The sequence below is a fragment of the Melopsittacus undulatus genome, chromosome 8, assembly GCF_012275295.1.
Source record: "Melopsittacus undulatus isolate bMelUnd1 chromosome 8, bMelUnd1.mat.Z, whole genome shotgun sequence".
In the NCBI taxonomy this organism is placed as follows: domain Eukaryota; kingdom Metazoa; phylum Chordata; class Aves; order Psittaciformes; family Psittaculidae; genus Melopsittacus; species Melopsittacus undulatus.
Genome location: NC_047534.1, coordinates 42,347,557 through 42,369,271, shown reverse-complemented (window position 1 = coordinate 42,369,271; position 21,715 = coordinate 42,347,557). Strand labels below are relative to the sequence as shown.

The 21,715-nt window shown below is 42.4% G+C and overlaps 1 protein-coding gene across 1 annotated transcript in view; it reads right to left on the bottom strand.

Moving 5' to 3' along the window:
• TLK1 (tousled like kinase 1) overlaps nt 1-19,731 on the bottom strand; it is a 70,351-nt gene extending 50,620 nt beyond the window's left edge. The window contains exon 1 of the mRNA XM_034065173.1: nt 19,414-19,731. Within this exon, the coding sequence (XP_033921064.1) occupies nt 19,414-19,558 (145 nt within the window). The 5' untranslated portion in view covers nt 19,559-19,731. The remainder of the gene's footprint in view (nt 1-19,413) is intronic.
• Between the last annotated feature and the right edge of the window lie 1,984 nt (nt 19,732-21,715).

The following is a 21,715-nucleotide window of genomic DNA, read 5'->3' as shown; positions in this document are numbered from 1 at the left end:
TACTGAACAGAATAACAACAAACTGCAGATTACCCATGACAAAGTTTAACCTGAACATTTAGAAACGTTTAAAATCACTTGTTTTCCAATGAAGAGGATTAACGACTTTTACAGATGACTATGTAGCTACTAGAACCTCCAAGCAACAGGTAACATGAAAAAGTTTGGGTACTACATTTGAGTTGAAAACCATCACCATAGCTGAAGTCAAACAGCAGCAGTAAAGGCAACAGCAAAGGGGAAAAACACATCCAGATATTCAAGCAAAACTAGCTGTTTGAAAAGATCTTAAGTGATAAGAAATTCCTAATGAGATATGTACCTAAGTGCAGGGTCAGGAAAACACAGAATCAATTTAATTAATCAAAAGTAGTTTTACATGCACAGTCAAAATGCAGCATTTCTCAGTACCTGAGCCACTGACACTGAAGCACACAACACATAAAATCAAGTATAAAAATTGTATTTCTCACTGAACTTCAATTCTCTATTTAGGTACCCCCATTTCCTAAGAAACACCACCACTCCAACTACTGCTAAGTGCCCAGGTGAACTCGAAATGCTTTTCTTAATAACCTAAAGTGAGTTTTTATTCCACAAATTAATCCTCTTAAAATGAGAAAGACTGTGTCCAAAAGAATGGGCAGAGGGATGCAACAAGCAAAAGGTTATTACTGCTTATGGGACACTGGGGGGATAAAAGAAAGAAGGGGAAAATTGGATAATTAACATGCATACAGTTCAGGCTTTTGTCTACATAAAATCTGTGGGAGGAAACTAATGTAAGTGGCAAATTTTGTCCTAAAAAAAAGCACTATTATGGCAAATCGAACAAATTATAAGGAAAAAAACCCACCAACTTCCATATAAACATCAGAAGACAGTTTTGACAAATACAACTTCTGTGTCCGATGATTACAGGTGTATGATTGTTGGATGCAAACTTGTTAAAATACAAAATAGAGAAAATAAGGTTTTCTGATGGGGAGATAAAACACCCCGAACACAACAATTCTCACCGACTTCCTGTGAACTAAAGAGCTGACAAGGAAGTGCATTTCAGACAGGTTGCTAGGTTACCTGGACTTCACCACTCAACATTAATTCTCCTGGTGCTCAAAGAACAGGAAGATGTTTCCTGTGCCCCTTCTCTCTCCAAGATGCAGTCTATGTCTTTTTGGAAGTTTATGTTTTGGAGGTTTTTTTTAATGATTGCAGCTCACTTTTTAAAAGTGCCCTTTGAACATTGTTTATTTCACTTTCTCCAGCAGTTCAGTGGCCCACAGACTTGATCTAAAACAAAAAAACAACTTTGGCTACTAGAAAGATAAGTAATTCTCTGCAAATCATTCCACAACAGAAATCAATTCTTTAACGCTATAAAAATTGTAATGATCATTAGACTTCATCTCTGTGCTGCCAGTTTTTGGGTTTCAATTGTCTGGCCAACAACCTGGAAAGGAAAAGTGAATTACAGAGAAATATGTTCGTGAGGGAATATCTGCTAACACCCTGCAGAAAGACTTATGAATGAACTACTTGAGCCAACTCCAGATTAGCTAGCAGACACTTCTGTGTAACAATTTAAGAATGTTTAACTCTCCCCACCTTTCAGCTAGGCACCCTCTTCTACAGATCCCTTGACCATCATGTGTCTCCTCAGATGGCTGTAGGCAGAAGAGCTGAATTTCCAAGTTGCCTCCCAATGTCATTATCTGGCCACAAACAACATATACTCATGCGTGTGGGTTTATGCCACAAAGATGGCAACTCAGAATGGCTCATTCAGAGCTCAGGGAGTGATTCATACAACAGAAAGAACAATAGCTCCCCAAGGGTCTGTTCTATTGTAATGGGGGCTGAACCAGGCATGCAACTATGACCAAGGCAAGCTGGTGATGCCTTGTTTCTGACAAGTCCCTCTGCTAATCCAGCCCCTTGGAAGTACAACTGAATTGCCTTGAAGCCACACATGGCTCAAGAGCAATGCACAGACCTCTTGAGGCAGCAAAGAGCTCTTATTTCTGAGTGACAGCATTTTAAATACATATTGCATACAAAACAAACTGCATTTCCCTTCAACACCACAAACAACAAACCCATTGCACGGGTGTAGACACAACCTGCTTGAGGTGCAGCACCGTACCTAAGATAGGTAGGAAATGGATATATGTAGGATGTAGGACTAAACATGTAGGAAATGGAAAGACTTGAAAACAAAGAAAAAAACCAACTGATTAAGCACTTTTAAAAATTCCATCCGAAACCTGAAAAAGACAACATGCATGTCTATGACAGTTTTCAAGACTCAGGTCTGTCTATCAATTAATGTTGCTGATGGGTCTGAAGCTTTTTGCAATATTCACTGAAACAGGCATGCTGTGTTTCATTCCAATCCTGTTTGTTATTTAGAAAACAAGTTAAAATTTAGTTTTATTTGGCATGTGAATCCTTACATTGGTTGGGTTTTAGCCAAACTTTTCTTTATGCTAGTTCTTCCTGAACGAATTCTTCACAGACCACATTTTCCCCATCTTGACCCAGAAATTATTATGCCATTACTTCTTGAGGTCTCTTTTTTCCATATTAATGCTAGGAGTTGGCAAGTATAGAATAATTAATAAAGAGAAAATAAGATAGAGTGTACAACATTCAACATGGCATCCACTTATCCATTTCCCAGACTTCTAATGTAACTCCCATGTGCACCATTGTACAGGAAGCGTTAGCATAGCAAATACTGCTATGAGCAACAGAACCATGACAAGGTCCCTCCTGAGTCTGCTGAATAATATTCAACGTGATGAATGAAGGGGGAAAAGACAACTGATAGATGATGCAGTACATTACTAGCATTTTGAAAGTTGTTTATCTTGAAATTGCCACCCCTCAAGAGCAGTAAGGAGGCTGGTATCTCTGTATTTTCTCTTTTCTTCACACACCTTAACTAGACAAAAACTGAATTCAACAGCTCAGTTCATGTATAGAGTAACAGAAACATCTGCTGTGCCCAAGAGCAGAACAGTCTACTCAGAAAAAGAATTCCTCAGATACAAAATCCCTCTCCTTGTTCAGTAGTTCCTTCTAGGCTCTTAAAACCAAAACTGACCTAAGCAAGATCAGAGTGTACTTCCTACACTGAAATCCCAAACTGCAAGAACTTTCTTCACCATGAAAACCCTCTTGTATCAATTAAAGAAAAAAAGATGCTACAGAAAATACTCTGCAGAAAAGTAGCATCAGTGAATAATATCATAGCATCATAGAATGGTTTGTTTGGGTTAGAAGGAACCTTACTGATAAACTTGTTCCAACCCCTCTGCCATTAGATGAGGTTGCTCAAAGCCCCATCCAACCCACCCAAACCCTTGAACGTTTCCAGCTGAACTCATACAACTAAGAGCTTAAATAATTAAAAAAATGCTAAAAACAGATTTCCAGAGTTGTTGGCTGTAATACTATATGCAGAATGAGTCCGACAAAGGAGTCAATGCTTTGAGCATATACAAACCAGATGGCTGATACCCTGAATGTGTTCATTACAGCGAACGATATCCATTCCTTTGAAACCTGTAGCTATATAATCCCAAGTGTCCTATTTTCCCAATTTTTTAGAAACCTGGATTACTCACTCACAATTGTCCTCTATATTATTCTGAACTGCCAAGAGCAATCAAAGAGTGGATTCTGATCTGACAGAAGGATTTTGATGCCTGTATTAACACCACCAACTTCTACTACTTAATAGGGAACTGGCAGAGCCAGAGTGTTTCAAAGAAGCAAGTAGATTTGTTAACTTGATCTTCACTGACTGTTTTGTACTCTTTACAGCTAAAGACGGTGATACCCATGAGCAAGTTTATTGACTAGTTGACTTTTGCTGTCTGAAGTACTTCTCTAAGCATTTAGCTCATTTTGAACAAGTATATAGGTACTAAAAACAAATGCATTTTCAGTAAAACTTTTTGCAATGACAGCATCTGATCTGAACATCTGCTACAGTGATGGAATAATCAGAGATACAACACAATCATATGAAGTGCTTTTAATACAGTTTAAGACAACTGTCAGTTATGGCAACAACTGGGTATCCTACTAAGAGATCCTTCCTGATGTTTCTTGTCATCTCTGACCATTATAGTCTGTGCCTGCATAAACTGGACACTAAGGTCTCTGAAGTCTCACCTAAAGCCTTAAACAACCACGTCAAGCTTCCATGCAGCTTTCTCCTGGAAAGGGAAGCTTCATTACACAGTGGTAAGGTCAACAGGAGTTTTGTTTCTTCAGAGTTAAGAACAGTGGTCTGGTTAATGAAAAACTACATTAAATGCATAGCTAAATGATTGTATACTACCATATTAGAAGAAATATGAGAAGAAAATATGATGGTACCCCTGTGTATGCCTTAGTTTACTGGAGATCCTTGGTCAATCAAAAGTAAAAAAAGTCCTTGTTAGTGCCCTATACAGCAGTATCTGTGCTGCTCTACTGCACTGTTCTACTACTGCTGCGATCGATAAACAAATATACAGTATAAGGATGAGAAGTTTACGCTTACAATTGCTCTATAACATAAGAGAAGCCTATTTATATTTTACAAAAAGCACCTAACATCTTGGTCAAAATTACACAAGACATCTGTGGCAGAAACACTAAAGCACTGTCTTCCTAGGTACCAAACATCTGCCTTGAACACAACTTTGTGTCAAGAGAGATAAAAACTAACACAGCCTGGGCTGCACATATGCAGGCGACATGCTGCCTGCCTAACTCTACCAGCTCTCTTTTCATCTCTATGTAGAAGAATCTGCAGCAATTACTATTGCTTCCAGACAGCTCTGTAAAAAGTAACCAAACAGAATCAGAGAAGCAAAATTTGCCCATTTCAGCTTCATTTGCTGCAAAACCAGACACTCCCTGTCCCCCTGGGGAAGAGGCAGCAAGCAGGGAGAAGCACACTGCAAGTTCATGGGTCACTTGTTGGCAATGCAGACTAACGGGTCACAAGATAACACCAGTTTTGTGATACTTTCAAAAAGAGCATCACGTTCTGAACAAAAGCTTGCTACATTCCATCTATTTCTATGCTGAAAAGGACTAAAAGCCTGGAGCAATCCTGAAGAATAAAAACTTCTACCTAGAGAAATACCAGAAAGTATAGCAAACTTCATTTGCTGCATTCATTTATTAGGAAACAAACCAGGAGCTCTAAACACTCTAGTCCACGAAATGGCTGTACTGCAAGGATTAAAATGGCACAGACCTTTTGCAAGTATAAAAAATAAACAGTGGTTTCTGCTATCTAACAAAGTGAAAAGGAAGTTAAAAGCAGAGGTCACCTATGGAGCAGGAAGAGTGAGCAATGCCCCTTCCCAGAGGGTTTTTGGTTCTCATTCTCACTCTTCAGAAAAAGTAAACCATGAAGGAACAAACACAAATTGTGCACCTTTTCCCCAAATAAATTTGTCTGGAAGTTAACTATAGGATAGAAAGGCAGTCCAAAATCCCCCAACAAAGTCATAGAATAAATGTATCTTATTTTTTTTATACCAGTCATTTGGTATTTGAAAGCTGTATTTGCATGAAAAGAAGTGTGTTTCAGTTGTTAATTCCCTGTATTTCCTAATCTTACTTCTGTAACTCCTACTGCCATTTCTGCCCTCGTGATCCCCAAAATCTTCCCAGCACAGACAGTCCACTGACTGTAGAGGCAGAGGGAAGTGTTCTGCTCCCTAAAACACACAGGATATAACGAAATGCCGATCACAGTATGTAACTTTCAACCAATGTTGTTTTCACCATGACATGGTAAGCAACATGCTACAAATAAGAAATCAAGCAAAAAAACCTAAGTCTTTCCAAATACATTCATGTATTTCACTCATAACATTATGATCAACTAAAATTTCAACCCTCATATACTTATATAAGCAACCACAGTTTAACATCAAACATGTAGGAAAGCTTATTGCACCTCTAAGATTAAACTGGGATAGTAAGTTCACCTCTAACTGTAAGCACAAGACTTATGAACTATTTTGGCTTTTGAACTATACCATCTTGAAAAAAGGCACTAACCTCAAACAATACAGCAAACTTCCTCTTTTCAAAATATCTGTGTGGTGTACACAGGATAGAAAATAGTGATAATTAAAACAAATAAAACAAATTTACATTAAGAGATTTAGGCTGCTGAATTACAGCTTTGTGAAAAACCATCACACCAGTGGGCAGCTCATGCAAGAGGGACCCTCCCCGCTCATGCTGAGAGGGCCACGCTATGTATAAGGTGGCTCATGATTTTTCTCTTGTAGGCAGCCTGTCTATAGGTGGTGCTCACAGAAGGTGCTTCTTAGGTTTTGGTGGTGCTCCTTTTGTGGTGCTTCTTAGGGGGTTGCGGCTTTTTAATGTACTGCTCAACCAGCAGCTTCTGAACTGGCAGGACAATCCAAACTTCACTTAATAGGGGAGAAAAATAATTTCCGTGAAGTTCCTTGTAGGGAGGAGCCTCTCAGAATATGGCTCTAAATAGAGAAATTACACACATGTAAAACTGACATGTTAATGACTACGCCTATATTTTCCTAGGACTTTGCAGTACTGCTCCCATTCTAAACAGGGAAAAAATGAGACTTGTATGAAATCACACATGAATCAGTTAAAAATCAAGTTTAAAGGTAAGGGGGAAAACTATTTTCAATATTGTACTTGTCTTTCTTACAGCACAGCTACAAAGCCTATTGATACCAACAGTGTACATTAAATTCAGTTGCAACTTTGTGTACTGAACATTTTTAAAAATTCAGCACCCATCCAGTGCACAAAGAAATACCCTATGTAATCATCTGTCAAAAATTCAGTTTTAGTGTTGCTCAGCATTACCGTTAAAGAAATCTGCTTTACAGCCATTTCTCCTATCCAGCGCTCAACGCCTAATTTTAAACCAGCTTTCTTTTCTGCTATACTATCACTTTCATTCATGTTTTAGAAGAAAGGGATTCTCATTCCTTTCAGCATAGCCCCTTCCTGAGAACTGCCCATCTTGCAGGCAGAGCAAACAGGTTTTAGCGAACTGACTTCAGAAGAAAGTCTGTGATCATGTGAATAAAATTTCGTAACATAAATCATAGAATAGTTAGGGTTGGAAAGAACCATAAGATCTAGTTCCAGCCCCCCTGCCATGAGCAGGGACACCAGTTAAAGCCCTGAAAAAGGGCAGATATTTAGGCTTTTAATAGTGGAAAAAAGCTCCACACAAATGAATTCAGGTATTTATTCCAAGCATACTTCAAGACACCAGTAAAAATACTTATGCGCAATTAATATCATCTACCATGTAGAAGCACTCCATCCCCAACTGACAGGAGGTAATGCAGGGCTTTTCCTGATGCTCATACCAGATGCAGAGGAGAACAATGAAATTCTTGGATGGTTGAGGCAGGCCTCCTGGAACCTATCTCCTACAGCCATTTTGACAGAGGAGCCCTTGCTACCAGGAGGTTACCACACCTTACCAACAGCTGAGAAGTGAGGATGCCTTTCACTTGGCATACACTTAACACGCATACTCCCACACTCCTGACTTTGGGGGTGACTAAACCAAGCTAACTGCACGGGAGATTTTTAAAAGCTGAATAAATCTATCAACAAATCTACGGCAGACTTCAAGAGGATCCAGAGCTGAGCCAGGCTTACCTCCACCAGTTAGAAAAGGCAGAGAGCCCAAATGAGACAGTTAGACAAGGCTGATGAGTCTCCACTGCTTTGGTGCGCTACCTCTGTGGCAAAAAGACAATTTAAGTTTAAGAACAGGTAAAAGCAACAGTACAAAACCACATCAGTGAGGAGGAAGCTTCACCGGCAGCAGTTCCCAGGGAGAAAAGTCGGTGAAGCCGGAGGCCGCCCCCGTCACTGTGCCGTGCCGTGACGTGCCCGCTACGGCTGGGCCAACGGACAGGACGCGCCCCCCTCAGGTGGCAGCCGGCAGTTACAACCACCACGCGGCGGCGGTCAGCACGCTCACGTGACACGGCCGCGTGACTTTAAAGAGACAGGAGAGCTTTTAAATAGCAGGTGGCAAATGCAAACGCAACTGAGCGAGTACAGCCGCAGAGCCTGGTAGAAAGGTCGGACAAACACCAGTCTAGTCTCCAACGAAGCCCTTCTACATCCCTAACAGCCAACCACACCACCTGGTTCGGTAGCTACCTCCATCACTAATTCGAACACTATCTTCATTTACTGCTTTTATGGAACAAAATGTTGTTCTGCAAGTACTACATCCTAACATGATTATTTATCAACTGAGAGAACTCATACTAAAAATGTTTTATTGTTCCAGAAATCACTCGGTATCTGTGGCTTATTCATGCAACAAACCCAACAGATTCAATGACTCAATGGATGTAACAAAAAGCAATTGTGATGACCAGTCTTGAATTAAACCCCCCAAAAAATTAGGAATTTCTATTATTAAAGACTGAAAGCATACTAATAAAGTATGTTATTTCCCAAAAATTCCTCATGTGGTCCTTTATCCACAACAATCTGAAACTGGATTTCACCTTTTCTCAAGAGGTAGCTGACGGCCAAGCAGGATTTTGACACCCAAGGTAAACCAACATTCCTCTCCAGTCTTTCTAGACACAGGCACCCATGAACTCTTAACTGCACAAAGCACTTGCGATTGCTGCCAGCACTACAGTCCAGTGCTCCCACATGGTAACACACCAGAGGACACAAGAGGAGACACTCCCCGCTGCATCTGTGCAAAACCATGCCACCAAGTGCACCTCCTGCTGAGCACGGACGGTCAATGCTTGAATTTCCGGAAGGTTCTGGCTTCTACCACATCGACTGCTCCCTTTGTCAAAGACTACCTTTCCTCCAGCAAAATCAACACCATGCACAAATGGAAACTGAGCAGAGGGACCACAATTTGGGCAGGAAAATGACAGTTTAGAGAAGCCCAGGGGAAGCAGAGGAACAGGGTAAGACTGGAGGTCACTCTTGTTGCCCAGCACTGGTCAGGAAGGGAAAGGGGCAGTGGGAGGAGGCAGCCTGAGGGACCGGGTCTAGGGGAGGGCACACACAACCCACCCAGACTGTGGTGCACTGCCAGATTCTGCAGCTCCTGACAGTCACTGGTACTGCTGCCTCATCATTGCTTCCCTTAGAAAGATGGGATTTCAAAGCCACAAGAACAAGAAAAAGAAGTAAAAATAGCAGGTTCTCTCTCTCTCGTATGGACAAACTTAGAGAAAAAGATTTAAGGAAAACAGCAGGATGGTGTATCAGATGCTGGCAGAGGTCGGTGCCTGTTTGCACTTCTCTAGAAGAGAAAAACAAGTGAAAGGCTCACAGAGAACAGCACGTTGCGATTTAGCCAGGAGAACAAATCAGGTCAACTTTCAATCACACGACACAGAGAAGGGAAAAAAAAAATCACTATTAAGGTCATTTACTGGAAATTATTTTGTTGTCATAGCTTCAAATTTCCATTCCCAAATTATGATATATGTTGCAAGTACAAAGGGAGAAAAAATACAAGAAATGTAACATTAATGTATAATCTAATATACAACCAGACTCTGCTTTTTGGTGAACTCTACATGTTTCTATTTTCCTCTATTATTCTGTTTAGAAGCAAACACCTACATAAAAAGCTAAAAATCAAGATATGGCAAAACTATCATGATCAATCTAGCAGCCAAATTTTGCATCATCTGCAGTATTCATCAGCAGGTTTAACAAAATCACATCTTTGGAAAAATTAACCAGGTTCTTAAGAAGTACATAGTAACAGACAACAGGAATTTAGAACATTTTTATTAAAAAGCAGCTGAAGTTTTTGTGTAAGCTGAGCTTGTTTATGAGCCTGCTATGGGGGATGGGGGGTCCTAACAACATTAGTATTCCTGATGACTAAACAGACTGCTCATCAAGACTTCACACACGCATTTTGTGTATATATAAAAGTGTGTACATGCATGATATAAAAAATTGCCTCTTCCTTAATACTAACCACTTGGATGTTCTGGATGCGACAGCATGTATCAAACAAGAGACTGAAAAAAAAGAAAATTATCTATGGATGCAGAATACAAAACACCATCTAACAAGGACGCAAAGACCATGATTTTTGCCTTTCTTAGTTTGAATACTAGTGTTACCCCTCTTAGGCATTATTAGTATCACAATCATTTAATAATACAATTTAATTAGAAAGAGGTAATACACAATCTGATTATGTAAGTAGAGGTAAATTAAACAGGCAATGCACTTCACAGAAAGCAGTCACATACTGAAGCAATAATGTGCACAGCAAAAAGTGCTTTTTGTATCTCATTTTAAAATTCTAAACCTGCATCTTCAGGAATTCCTCTGATTTGTATCACTTTAAAATACAAAAATCCCACTCATAATGGCTCTTCATGACACTAAATACAAAGGTACTATAACAAGAATTAGTCTACCTTATTGAAAGTTGAAGCTTGCAGAAAACTTGCTAGATAGCCTTCTATCATAGCTCTGTATTGTGAATAAAACTACTGAAACTAAAATGCAACACTAGTAATTAAAAGGTTTCTATACCATGTCTCAAAGACACAGCAACCTGAACAACAGCCAGCTCAAGAAATAACTGACTTGCAAAAGAAACAAAAAAAAAAGAAACCATAGTGATCAATACCAATAAATCTATTCTTAATAATCTATAATCAGCATTACCATAATTAAAATTACTTCATGAAGATAATCAGACTATCATCACTCTTCACACCACTGCGTAAATTCTCATCTAGCAGTGGAAGGGGACATACAGGGGGAAAAGAGCTGCGGCAAGGGCAGCAAGACTCTCGTGGATACACCTTAGCATGACTTAGCGCTCACAAAGGACTTTTACGTTGAAGTTTCAAAACTTCTGATACATCTTTTAATAGAACTTTCAACAGAACTGTTACAACCAGATCATTCCCTATGGAGACTAAGAGAATTTGCCACTAAATTAAGACCTCCAGCAGAATACCTGCAAAATGTTTTCCTACATAAGCATGGTATTTGTAAAAGACAAAATAACAAAGCTATTTCAAAGTTACTATATTTTTCCCTATACAAACATATTTATTGAAAAAACTGGTTTCATTATGATCTTATGTGTGCAAATATGGTTGGTCTTTATAGTGATATCACTTACAAAAATATAAGCCTTGTTGTAAGTCACCAGTGTCCATCAAAACTAGAACTTGTCCTGGAAATAAACATGTTTTAAATTAGAATTCTGTGTATTTGATTTAAAACTGCATGTTTCTACTGATGTTAAAATGAATGCTATTAATTGTGTATGTTTTCAATTGCTTCATAATGAAAATATCAACTTACTAAAGGACACTACTCATTGCTTTTACTAGGAATAAGCTAAGAAATGGCAAAGACAGCAACCTCCCTAAGGTCCAAAATAGCTACAAAGAGGGTTTTAAGCCACAAAAAATAAAAAAACAACAACAACAAAACCAAAACAACAAAAAGCACTGGCAGAAGTACAGCTGCAAAATTTAGGACAAAACTGGGGAACCTATGAGAATGCAGCATTAACTAGAAAACACAACACTTAACAAATACAGCTATGCAGTGCATAGGCCTGATTAGCCTAAGCCACAAGAATGAAGAAGTATTAGAAATCCTACTGGCAGTGTCATCTGAGTTTTTCTCCATAGAATCAAGGAGCCCAAGAGTTCAGTGGTGGAGAAATGAGAAACACTTCTGTGATGCCAAGGGCAGACACCCACCAAGTGAAAACCAGATCTAAATCAATTTCTGTCAGACTTACAGGAGTTAAGAAAAGCAACCTAAATAGTTGTGTATTTAATGTTACTTTCCAATTGCCGCCCTTAGGTAGCAGTTCAGAGGTTCTATTGCTGACCAAAAATAAGAATTTGCAACTCACCGGAAGCTGCAGGACAGGGTGCTTGAAGCTATTACATGCCTTGAGCTCCAGGTACAGTTATAAAATTAAATATCTAAAAGGTTGGGTGTATGTGACATCATACAATGGATATTTCTAAAAGCATCAAGATTACCTGTTATTCTTAAAATTTAAAAAAAAAAGAAAAAAAAGGTATTTTTCTCCCTTTTCTCTTATATGTACAGCTGTATTAGAAGTCCAAAGAAAGGGAATCCAGCACTTGCCAATCTCCAAGTAATTCCGATTGGCCTTCATTTCCTGTAAAAGGCACTCTGGGGTTTCTTACCACCATCCTCATCTCTTAAAGGAGTGCAAAGTGCTTTCTTCTTAAGGACATTATAAAGAAAGCACTGCGGCCTTTAAGTTTCCACCCACTTAGAACTATGCAGATACGATGAGGCAAGATACATTGCTTAATGCTCCTGCTGCCACCTCTCAGCACGTGGAGGCAGTCCCAGGGAATACAACCTCTCTACAGCATTCTGTTTCACGTAAAAGCTCCAGTAATCTCCAGAGCAACCAGATTCCCATCACAGTTGTGTAATCATCCAACAACCTCTAGCTTTACCTCTGACTACTTGGAGGACATTCATCTGTCCCAGGACCTCTCCAGCTAAAGCTACAATGGCCTTTTGAACACTGAGTTGGTAATTTTTCCTAGTTGTTTATTTTAAAAATACACTCCAGCATTAAACGCTTAAGCTAAACTTGACGCGATAAGAATCTATGGTGAGGTTTAAACTTTATGATCCATTAAATTCATACAAGGTAAAAATACATTCAAACAATATAAACTTTTATGCTCTGCTGGCAGCCAAACCACATTGCTGGAAGCTTCCAGCAAGATGCCAAATCTGAGCTCTGAGCCACTTGATCAGCTTTCCCCAGCAACTGCTTCTGCCATTTTCACCTGTTCAACCACTTCAACAGTTGGCTCACTTGGAACTGCTGAAGAGCAATGGACAACTAGGAAAGTAGGAAAGCCTGGCTTTCTTTCCCAAATGATGAACAAGAAGGAACAGTGACTGGATTTGATCTATTAACTCCAAATCTCACAGGGTGAGATGACAGGATATAACAGACTTGTGTCACAAACTACAGACTACTACTTTATCTGGTTTAAATGCAAAACACATTTGGATATATTTGTTTCTTCTTATGTATCTAGCATGATTATGATTCATTTTATCTAGCTAATAAAGCTAGCTAAAAGCTATCTAAAGCATAGGGAACTATGTTTCTTAAAACATTAAGAAACTAAGCTGCATAACTACTTAGATGCATATAGATGCATACCCTCCTGCCTGGCAAAAGGCATGATCAAATTAGACCAATTAGAATCAACTTTTCTTTAGAAAAAATAATTAAGCACAAATGCAAAATAAAATTAAAAACAATTATTTAATCAGGATTTCCTGCTTGCTGATTTATGTCATGATTAAAATTAGTAATATAATCACTCTGATTTCAGTCAATCCCTCTAGCACAGACCCACACCCAAAGGCTCGCACAGCCCCAGCCTTCCCCTGTTAAAACTTCAGCCCATCCAGCCTCACTTTAAGTCTTTCTTCTCCCTGCTTTGGGGACTAAGTTTGACAAAGGTCAATTAAAGCTTACAAGCATTCATATTCTTGCCACCTACTGCATCCTCCCCAGGGAAACACTGGTTTGCCTGGATTCTTCTGCCGGCATATTCCAGTGCTCGGCTCAGGAATTAAAGAAAGGAGTAAGATCTCCAGAGAGGTGCCAGGGAAGGAAGCACAGCCTTAGGTTCTACCCTAAACAGAGCATCTCAATAAGAATGGAGTCAAGATGAAGGGAAATGTAGGATTCAAAATACCTTCTGATGCTTACTAACTCTTCTCTACCACTACCAAACTCAACCCTTGAGTACTGAACATAAAATGCAGTGCTTGTCCCTTCTTATCTTCAGCAACCATCAGAAGTTGTCTACTTGCAAGCCCACATGAGAAACTGGGTTATATTATGGTGGCCAGTTTCTGTTTAACTGCTTTCCAACAATGACAAGTGGAGCACTGGCATTCTCAACAGCAAACCTGACCACTCTTCTTCCTCTAACCACTTTCACCTCCACTCAGAGCAATTTGGCAAACCAAATTTCCCTTTTGCTCTTTTGCAGCAGAAACACACCAAGCCAAACAGGAAGAAGTTCATAAAGCTCTTCTTCCCCCTCCTTGTGTGCTTTTACATTTTAGGGGAGCTACAGTTCAAAAGATGCTTCACTGCATAAACACAGTTTTCTAACTTCAACATTCTCACATGTGAAAAAAAAACCAGTTCAGCATAGGAGCAACAAATAGAGTATGGAAGTAATCCGGACTGGGAGCAAGTACTACTTCAAAAGACAGCCTTGTATCCAGAACACAGAAAGCATAAAGGATTATTTGAACCTGTCATATTTCCATAACCTCCATTCTTCAGGTAGCAAAATTCTGTAGACCTAACTTTGACTATGATGCACATATATACAGTACTCCTTCCCACGACTCCGAACAGTATTTTGCAATCATTTAGAAGTACCCAACTTTAACAAAATCCAAAGAAATTACAAGACTAATTGCTTATTAATAATAACTCTGGTCTGCAAGTTTATTACCGCTTACTGAAGAAAAAAATTTACTTGCTGAAAGAAACAGCAACCAAGAAAAAATCATAGGGTAAAAAACTGAAATAACAAACTTTTTCTTTGAATTGAGATAATAAATAAATAAATAAATACAGTCTGTCCTTAAACATATTGATTCTCTCTCCCTTTAAAAGAGAACAGGTTAATGGGAAATTCCATTCTAGCAAGTTAAAACAGAATTAAAATAAAACAATCACCCAAGCACTAATTTGCTCTGTTCTCTGCAGCACTTGCCTTTCAGAAAACCAGATTCAAATAAGGACCTATATTAAAAAAAAGGTCACCTTTTCTCATTTGGGCATGCTATAAAATCTCACCAGAATTTGGCATTAGCATCAGTTCATTATGAGAAACACATCTTCAACAAAACCAGCAACAATATCACAAGCTAGAATCTCTGCATACTAGTGGAACAACATGAAGTCTTCCACAACACCTGCTCATGCTACTGCCAGCCCAAATAATCTTTCATGATTGCTGTGCTCATCCTAAGTAAAAACATACCACCATCTTTAAATGTCAAGTGTTCCCATTTTTCTCTGTCCTCACGTGAACCGGTCAAATCCATCAAATACTTAATCTACAGTTGAATGATAAAACCCAACAAACTTGCTGAGAACTTACTGGTTAAGCAAATAAAGCAGTTGAGCATTTACACTATAAGCAAACAACAGAAAAAAAAAACAACCCAGGAAGATTTAGTAAGATCAGGTACCTTTCATGTTGATGGGCTAATACACTCTATGTAGCGTATGTGATACAACCTGGCATCTAGAAACATTTTCTAGATTGGAAACTTAAGGAGGAAAAACTGTACCTCTCTGACAGACAACTACCATTATATTTTAGGTAACAATAAATAAAAATACTGTACATTTATCAAATTTAAAAGAAAAAAATTACCAACAAAATGTGTTACTCCTATAGCATTAGCCCTCCAGAGTGTTTCAGACACATGTCCTGAGTTTATTTACCATCTTGTCATCATATGTTAATTTGGCCTCAAATTTGAAAACTGAAATGTACGCTCCTGTCGTGGTAATTCAAAGTTGTATTTGGCATTGTTTTACTTTTAGTAAAGTGTCAGAAGCCAAGAGCACAAACAAAAAATAACTTGCATCATGCTTGACTACCAGACATTGTGGCACTGCTTCCCATATCAAAAGAGAAGCTATTCTAAAACACCATATGTATGTCCCAAATCCTGGAGATGTTGGTTGAGGAAGAAGCTCAACATGATCTGACAATGTGCACTTGCAGCCCAGAAAGCTGCATGGAAAGCAGTGTGACCAGCAGGTTGAAGGAGGTGATTCTCACCCTCTATTCTGGTGAGAGCCCTCCTGGGGTACTGTGTTCAGCTCTGGGGCCTCCAACCTAAGAAGGATGTAGACCTGTTGGAGTGAGTAAAGAGGCCACAGAAATGCTCAGAGGGCTGGAGCACCTCTGCTATGAAGACAGGCTGAGAGAGCTGGGTTTGTTCAGCCTGGAGAAGAGAAAGCTCTGGGGAGACCTGACAGCAGCCATCTAGTACACCTAAAGGGGGCCTACAAGAAAGCTGCAGAGGGACTTTTTACAAGATCATGTAGTGATAGGATAAGGGGGAATGGCTTTGAACAGAAGGTAGATTTAGATTAGATATAAGGAAGAAATTCTTTACTGTGAGGGTGGCAAGACACTGGCACAGGCTGCCCAGAGAAGCTGTGGATGTCCCATCCCTGGAAGTGTCCAAGGACAGGTTAGCTTTGAGCAGCCTGGTCTAGTGGAAGGTGCCCCTGCCCATGGAAGTGGGCTGGAACCAGACAATCTTTAAGGTCCTTCAAACCATTGCATGATTCAGGAAATTTCCTCTGCCTCTCTGCCTTGTCAGCAGTGGCATGAACATCCCCCATTTACAAAACAGCATTTTCCAACTATGTGCTCTTGTCTTTTTAGTTGCATGCATAAAGCAGTCAAAAGTTTAGAAATTTCAAACTTGAAGTTGCATGACTGCAATTATGTGAGCTGTGGCATAGGATTTAGGTCCATGATCACATACCTTATGCAAAATAATGCACATAACAGTCCTCCTAAATTCCCAATAGCACCTATTGCATGGCTCTTGAATAACTGACCACATATCCCACACATCAATTATCAGTATATAAAACAATTAACATAACTACAGACATTTATAAGCTATAGTGAAATGCAAACAAGAGACAGTTCTGGTACAATGAAAGTATACAGATGCAACTGCACTTAAGTCCACCCCAGTCCTTTAATTTTAAAACCTTAAAAGATAAAGTCAGAGCCTTTCTTTTTGCTTTCTCCGTATTACAGCTTCAGAGAATATTTTAGGACTTCCTAAATCAGGGTGCTGGAGGTTTCTGTTCTTAATAAATCAGAACCCTTAAAAGCCCATAGAGAGATGTAGGCTCTTGCGAAAATTTCACAGTGAATCACAGGTAAGGTCAGATAGACCACATCACACGTGGTGCATGCCGCGAAGGTCTGTGCATCCAAAGGCAACTGTCACAGAGGTCTGAATCCACAAAGGGGAAGGCCAGGCTGGACCACAAGCTCAACCCAAGAACTGTATGCACCGTAACCTGGAAATATCATCCACCCAGAATCAGCAGAGGCATCAGCACAGCAACGCAGCTCTGATCCAGTATGGGCCAGCAGCCTCATGCGCTACTGCAAAGCTCATAACCTCTGTTAACATCACAAGGTATCACAAGTTCAGAATCGATGAGAGTACAAGCTCCTATAAATACACTGCACTGAAAATACTGCACGCTTATTAGTTTGATCTTTCACATATATAAGCCAATGTCTATGGCATATTGACATGTTTATATTTCAGGGCCTATTGCTTTCAGGCAAGATACTTCACTGTAGAATGTACATACATGAAGTAAGGTGTTCTGATAATATTCCAGGAGTATGAATGCAAAATATAAACCAAGCATGGCTGGCAGCTGATGCTGGTCTTCAAACAGAACTACCTAGGGAGGACACACAATTATCCTGACCCAGAAACACCACGCAAATACAGTACCATATAGCAACTAAGCAAACACCAGGGTTTTGATTACTCTTTAACTCCTGAATCTGTATTAGAGGACGTAAATTACAGCACCCAGAAAAATCCAACAGCATGAGTCATAAGAAAGAAAAAAGTAAAAAGAATCATTATGTCAGAAATTAATTCACAAAAATGTTCTTCCTTGTCTAAATAGCGGTAGTCAAGGAACACCCTTTTTCTTTAAAATAGATAAGATACGTAAGTTGTGCTGCAATAATCTTTTCAAGCCTGTATGCTGGCTATCTGAAATACAACAAAAAATATCTCATGTATACATACTATGTGGATATTATGTGCAAGCATATTTATAACAAGTGTTGCAACACTGAAGAAACCTACTCTCCATAAACTTAAACTACATATTTGGCCGGTGGTAGTTGCTTTTCTGAAAGCTTCCGTTTCCCAGAGCAGCTGAGCACAAAATGCCTGCCACTTTACTCAGCATCTTTAACATATACCATAATTCCTCTCCAGGTATTTTCTAGAGCATTTCATGTCAATCTACCTGCAGGAGCGTGTGCAAAAGTGACACAGAGTGATACAAGTCTGACAACTACTGGTGTGGAAAATGGAGAAACACGGGCTGCGTTGCATGTTTCCAGGATGTCGGATCCCTGTTACCGAGTCCTTACATCGCTTATCAACCAAAAAAAAAAATAAAAAAGGCAAGCAAGCAGCTACAGGAAGACCTGAAAAACAACGACTTCCCATTTTCACTATTATTTCTATTTTAAGTTAGCAAGTTTGCTGCTTGGGCAATGACATTCTGCAGACAGCACAAGAAATGCTACATGGTATTCATTAAACCGGGGCAAATGGAGTAAAATTATACAACTGCTCGGTATGCAAGTATCTGTGTATAAAAGTTCTCCTCCACCACTAACCGGCGTTCAGCAAGTAGTTATTTTAGCTAAAAGCACCGAGCGATCCACTAGCTGTATAACTGCTACATCTTGTGGCAGTACATTTCAACACAAGGAGGAAAACCAGACAATACCCGAAAGGGAATAGCGAAGGGACTTGTTTGCTCATAACCTTCATACAGATATTCCCTGCAAACACCCACAACACCCTGCTGTCGGTGTAACACAAGAGGGGAGGAGCAGGGGAGGGAGGAGAAAAATATTATCATCTAAGGCGTGATGGAGGACAGAGGAAAGTTGCAGTCATTCCGCGGTGGCCGTAAGGCGCCCTGTCACTTGTGGCCGCAAAACCGGCCACCCCGAGGGCGCCTTCCCCACGGGGACGAACCCGCCGGTGTCGGCCCCTCTCTCCTCCCCACCTCCATGATGCCAAAAGTGCCCGACTCCATCCAGCAACAACGGCCGCATCCTCCGGCGCAGCACTTTTACTTTGCCGCTGGCGGAGGGGAACCGATTTCGAGCGGCCGCCCGAGGAAAGCCGCGGTGGGAGGACACTCGAGCGGCTCTTGCGGGCGGACGGACAGCCCCGGAGCGGAGGGAGCGCGGCCGATCCCCCTCCGCGGCCCAGAGGCGGGGGGGGGGGGGGGGGGAAACAAGGCGCCGCCGCGCTGACGAGCGGCGGCGGGAGGCGCGGGCGGGGGCCCCGCTCACCCAGCGCCCGAGGCTCCTTTCGCCGCTACCGGGCCCAACGCTGACCCCGGACCACCACCACCACCACCGCTCCCCACCAGCCCGGGACCGGCCTCCGGCGGCGGTTGCCGAGCCCCTCCCCGAGGGCCGGGCCCCCCGCGCAGCCCCGCGGCGCGCTGGTTACCTTCCTTGGGCGGCTTGCCGGGCGGCGCGCCGTGGAGCTGGGAGGCCGCCGCCGCGGAGCAGCCCTGCAGGCTCGGTGGGGACGTGGAGAGCCGGGACCAAGATGGCGGCCCCTCCAAACTTCCACTGCTACTTTGGACACTCATCAAGCTACTTTCCTGGAGCCCGGCAGCCGCCGGGGGCGGCGGGGGAGGCGGCGCGGCGGGGGGACACCCAGCACCGCGCTCATGGCCGGGGGGCCGGCCCGACACCGGCGCAGGGAGGCCGCCGGCGGGGAGCGGGCTCCGGAGGCAGGCGGGGCGCAGGAGAGACGGGGCGCGGGGCCAGCGCAACCTGCCCGCACCTCTGCACTGCGTCGCCGCGGCCGCCGCCGCCGCCGAGCAGCCGCCTGTGTCTGAGGCTAACCTTCCCCGCTGCCGCCGGGGAGGGGAGGGCGCAGGCGGGGAGGGGTCATGCGCAAACACGATCGTGAGCCGAGCGAGCGCCGCGCTCCGCCGGCGCCCAGCCGAGCCCCGCCGTGCTGTAGCCGCCCAGGGGCGGCGGGCGGGTAAGCGACGCCTGACGCGCACGCACCTGCCCCGTGGCCTCAGAACGCCGGCCGACCCCCCTACCTCCATGACCGCTCTCTGCCCCAGCCCACTGATCCCCGTCCCGCGGCTGGGACTTCCCGGCCCAGGGCGCACCTTCCGCGCCGCGGGCAGCGCTCCGCCGGCGGGGCCGGGGGTGGCTCCCCTGAGGCCGCGGTGCTTCCCTCGTCCGGGTCTCCTGGGCGGCCCGGTCAGCACGCGCCGGAGCCCTCGGGCCGGGCTCCGCACCTTCCCCTGCCACCCGCTAGGGAATGCGCGGCGGCCGGCCCGAGGGCAGGGGCGAGACGGCGTGCGGTGGGGCCGAGGCCGCGCAGGAGACCCAGCACCACCCGGCGTGGGACCACGGACGCAGCCCGCTGCTGCGGTGAGTACGGGCGGTAACGGCGGGGCTGAGCGGAGCGCTCCCCTACACGGTGTGGGTGCACGTTGTGTTTGCAGCATTTCCTCAGGGCTGTGCCGGGTTTCAAGTGTTTTTCTTTTCCCGAGCAGGGAGGTGTGGCGATGGAGACTCGGCGGGACCCGAAAGAAGCTGTTGTCCTGAGGGAGAAGGTGTTGCTCGCCAGCTGTAACCTGCCTCGCTGCAAAGCACAGCTCCCGCCAGCTGAGCTGCAGCTCAGCAGGAGCCATGTGCCAGGCGCCACCAGCGCTCACCTGCCTCACCCAACAGTCTGGGGCTCCCCCCTGGGCACCAGCCCTGGCCTGTGTGTCTTTCAGAACGTACCTCTCCTTGAATTAGACTGAAGTGCAGACATAGCGTAATTTAAACCCAGTTTTCAGTTTTCCAGTCCTTAAAACCTAACATAGCCTTCACTGAGAATGTGAGATACATAGCAAAGTCAGTTCTGGAACAAAGCCTTTTTAATGAATGGGCGCAACTTAGGTATGACAGTGACTTAGATTGCTTGAAAAAAGAAAGTCATGGTCTGTAGATACACTGCATTCTGCATATATAAAGAAGCATATTCATCAGCCAAGCATGGCACTCATTTTGTGGTTGCTGTGTGGAGACATCCTGGCCATCTACTAACCTACTTTCCCCTCTATTTGAGAAAGGCACGAATAGACTACTAATGTTGGGTGGCAGATCTGGCAGATATTACCAATTCTGTCTCTTCCTTTTAAAGTGACATCTGTCAAATTATCTAAGTTCTTCACCTCCCACAAGTATACAGCATAGCTGCAAGTTTCTTAGCAATTTGGTATTAACTTGAAGTAAAAATTAGTATATTTACTCGCTAAATAAGTTTGTTCCAGACATATATTTAATAACAGTTATACATGGGGGTGGGGGATCTTTAACTGAGACTTACTTGGTTTTAAGGTCTTGATCCTAGAGAAGACTTTTCAGGCTTTACCTAAGGAAATGATATCAGGAAATTGCTAGTACTTAAGCATGAAATAAACCAGTGCTAGTTCACTGAATGCAATATCAGTATTTAGCAGGCGGTATAGAAACTTCTTGCAAGGTAAAAAACAAAACATACTTAACAGTCCCACAATCCAGGCGGTAGCCTAAGTGAATGTGCACCTCATTTCCTGATGAGTTTATCCTGCTGCAGTATGCTGCTCTTAAAATCTGTCGAGTAAGAAGCAGTAAGTTACAGAAATTGAGTCTCTTTGTTTATACTCATTTGCATCCACTTAATGCAAACCCTTGCTACCCTTACCAAAACATACATAAACAAGCATTCTTTCTGCTACTTTTGCTTACAAACT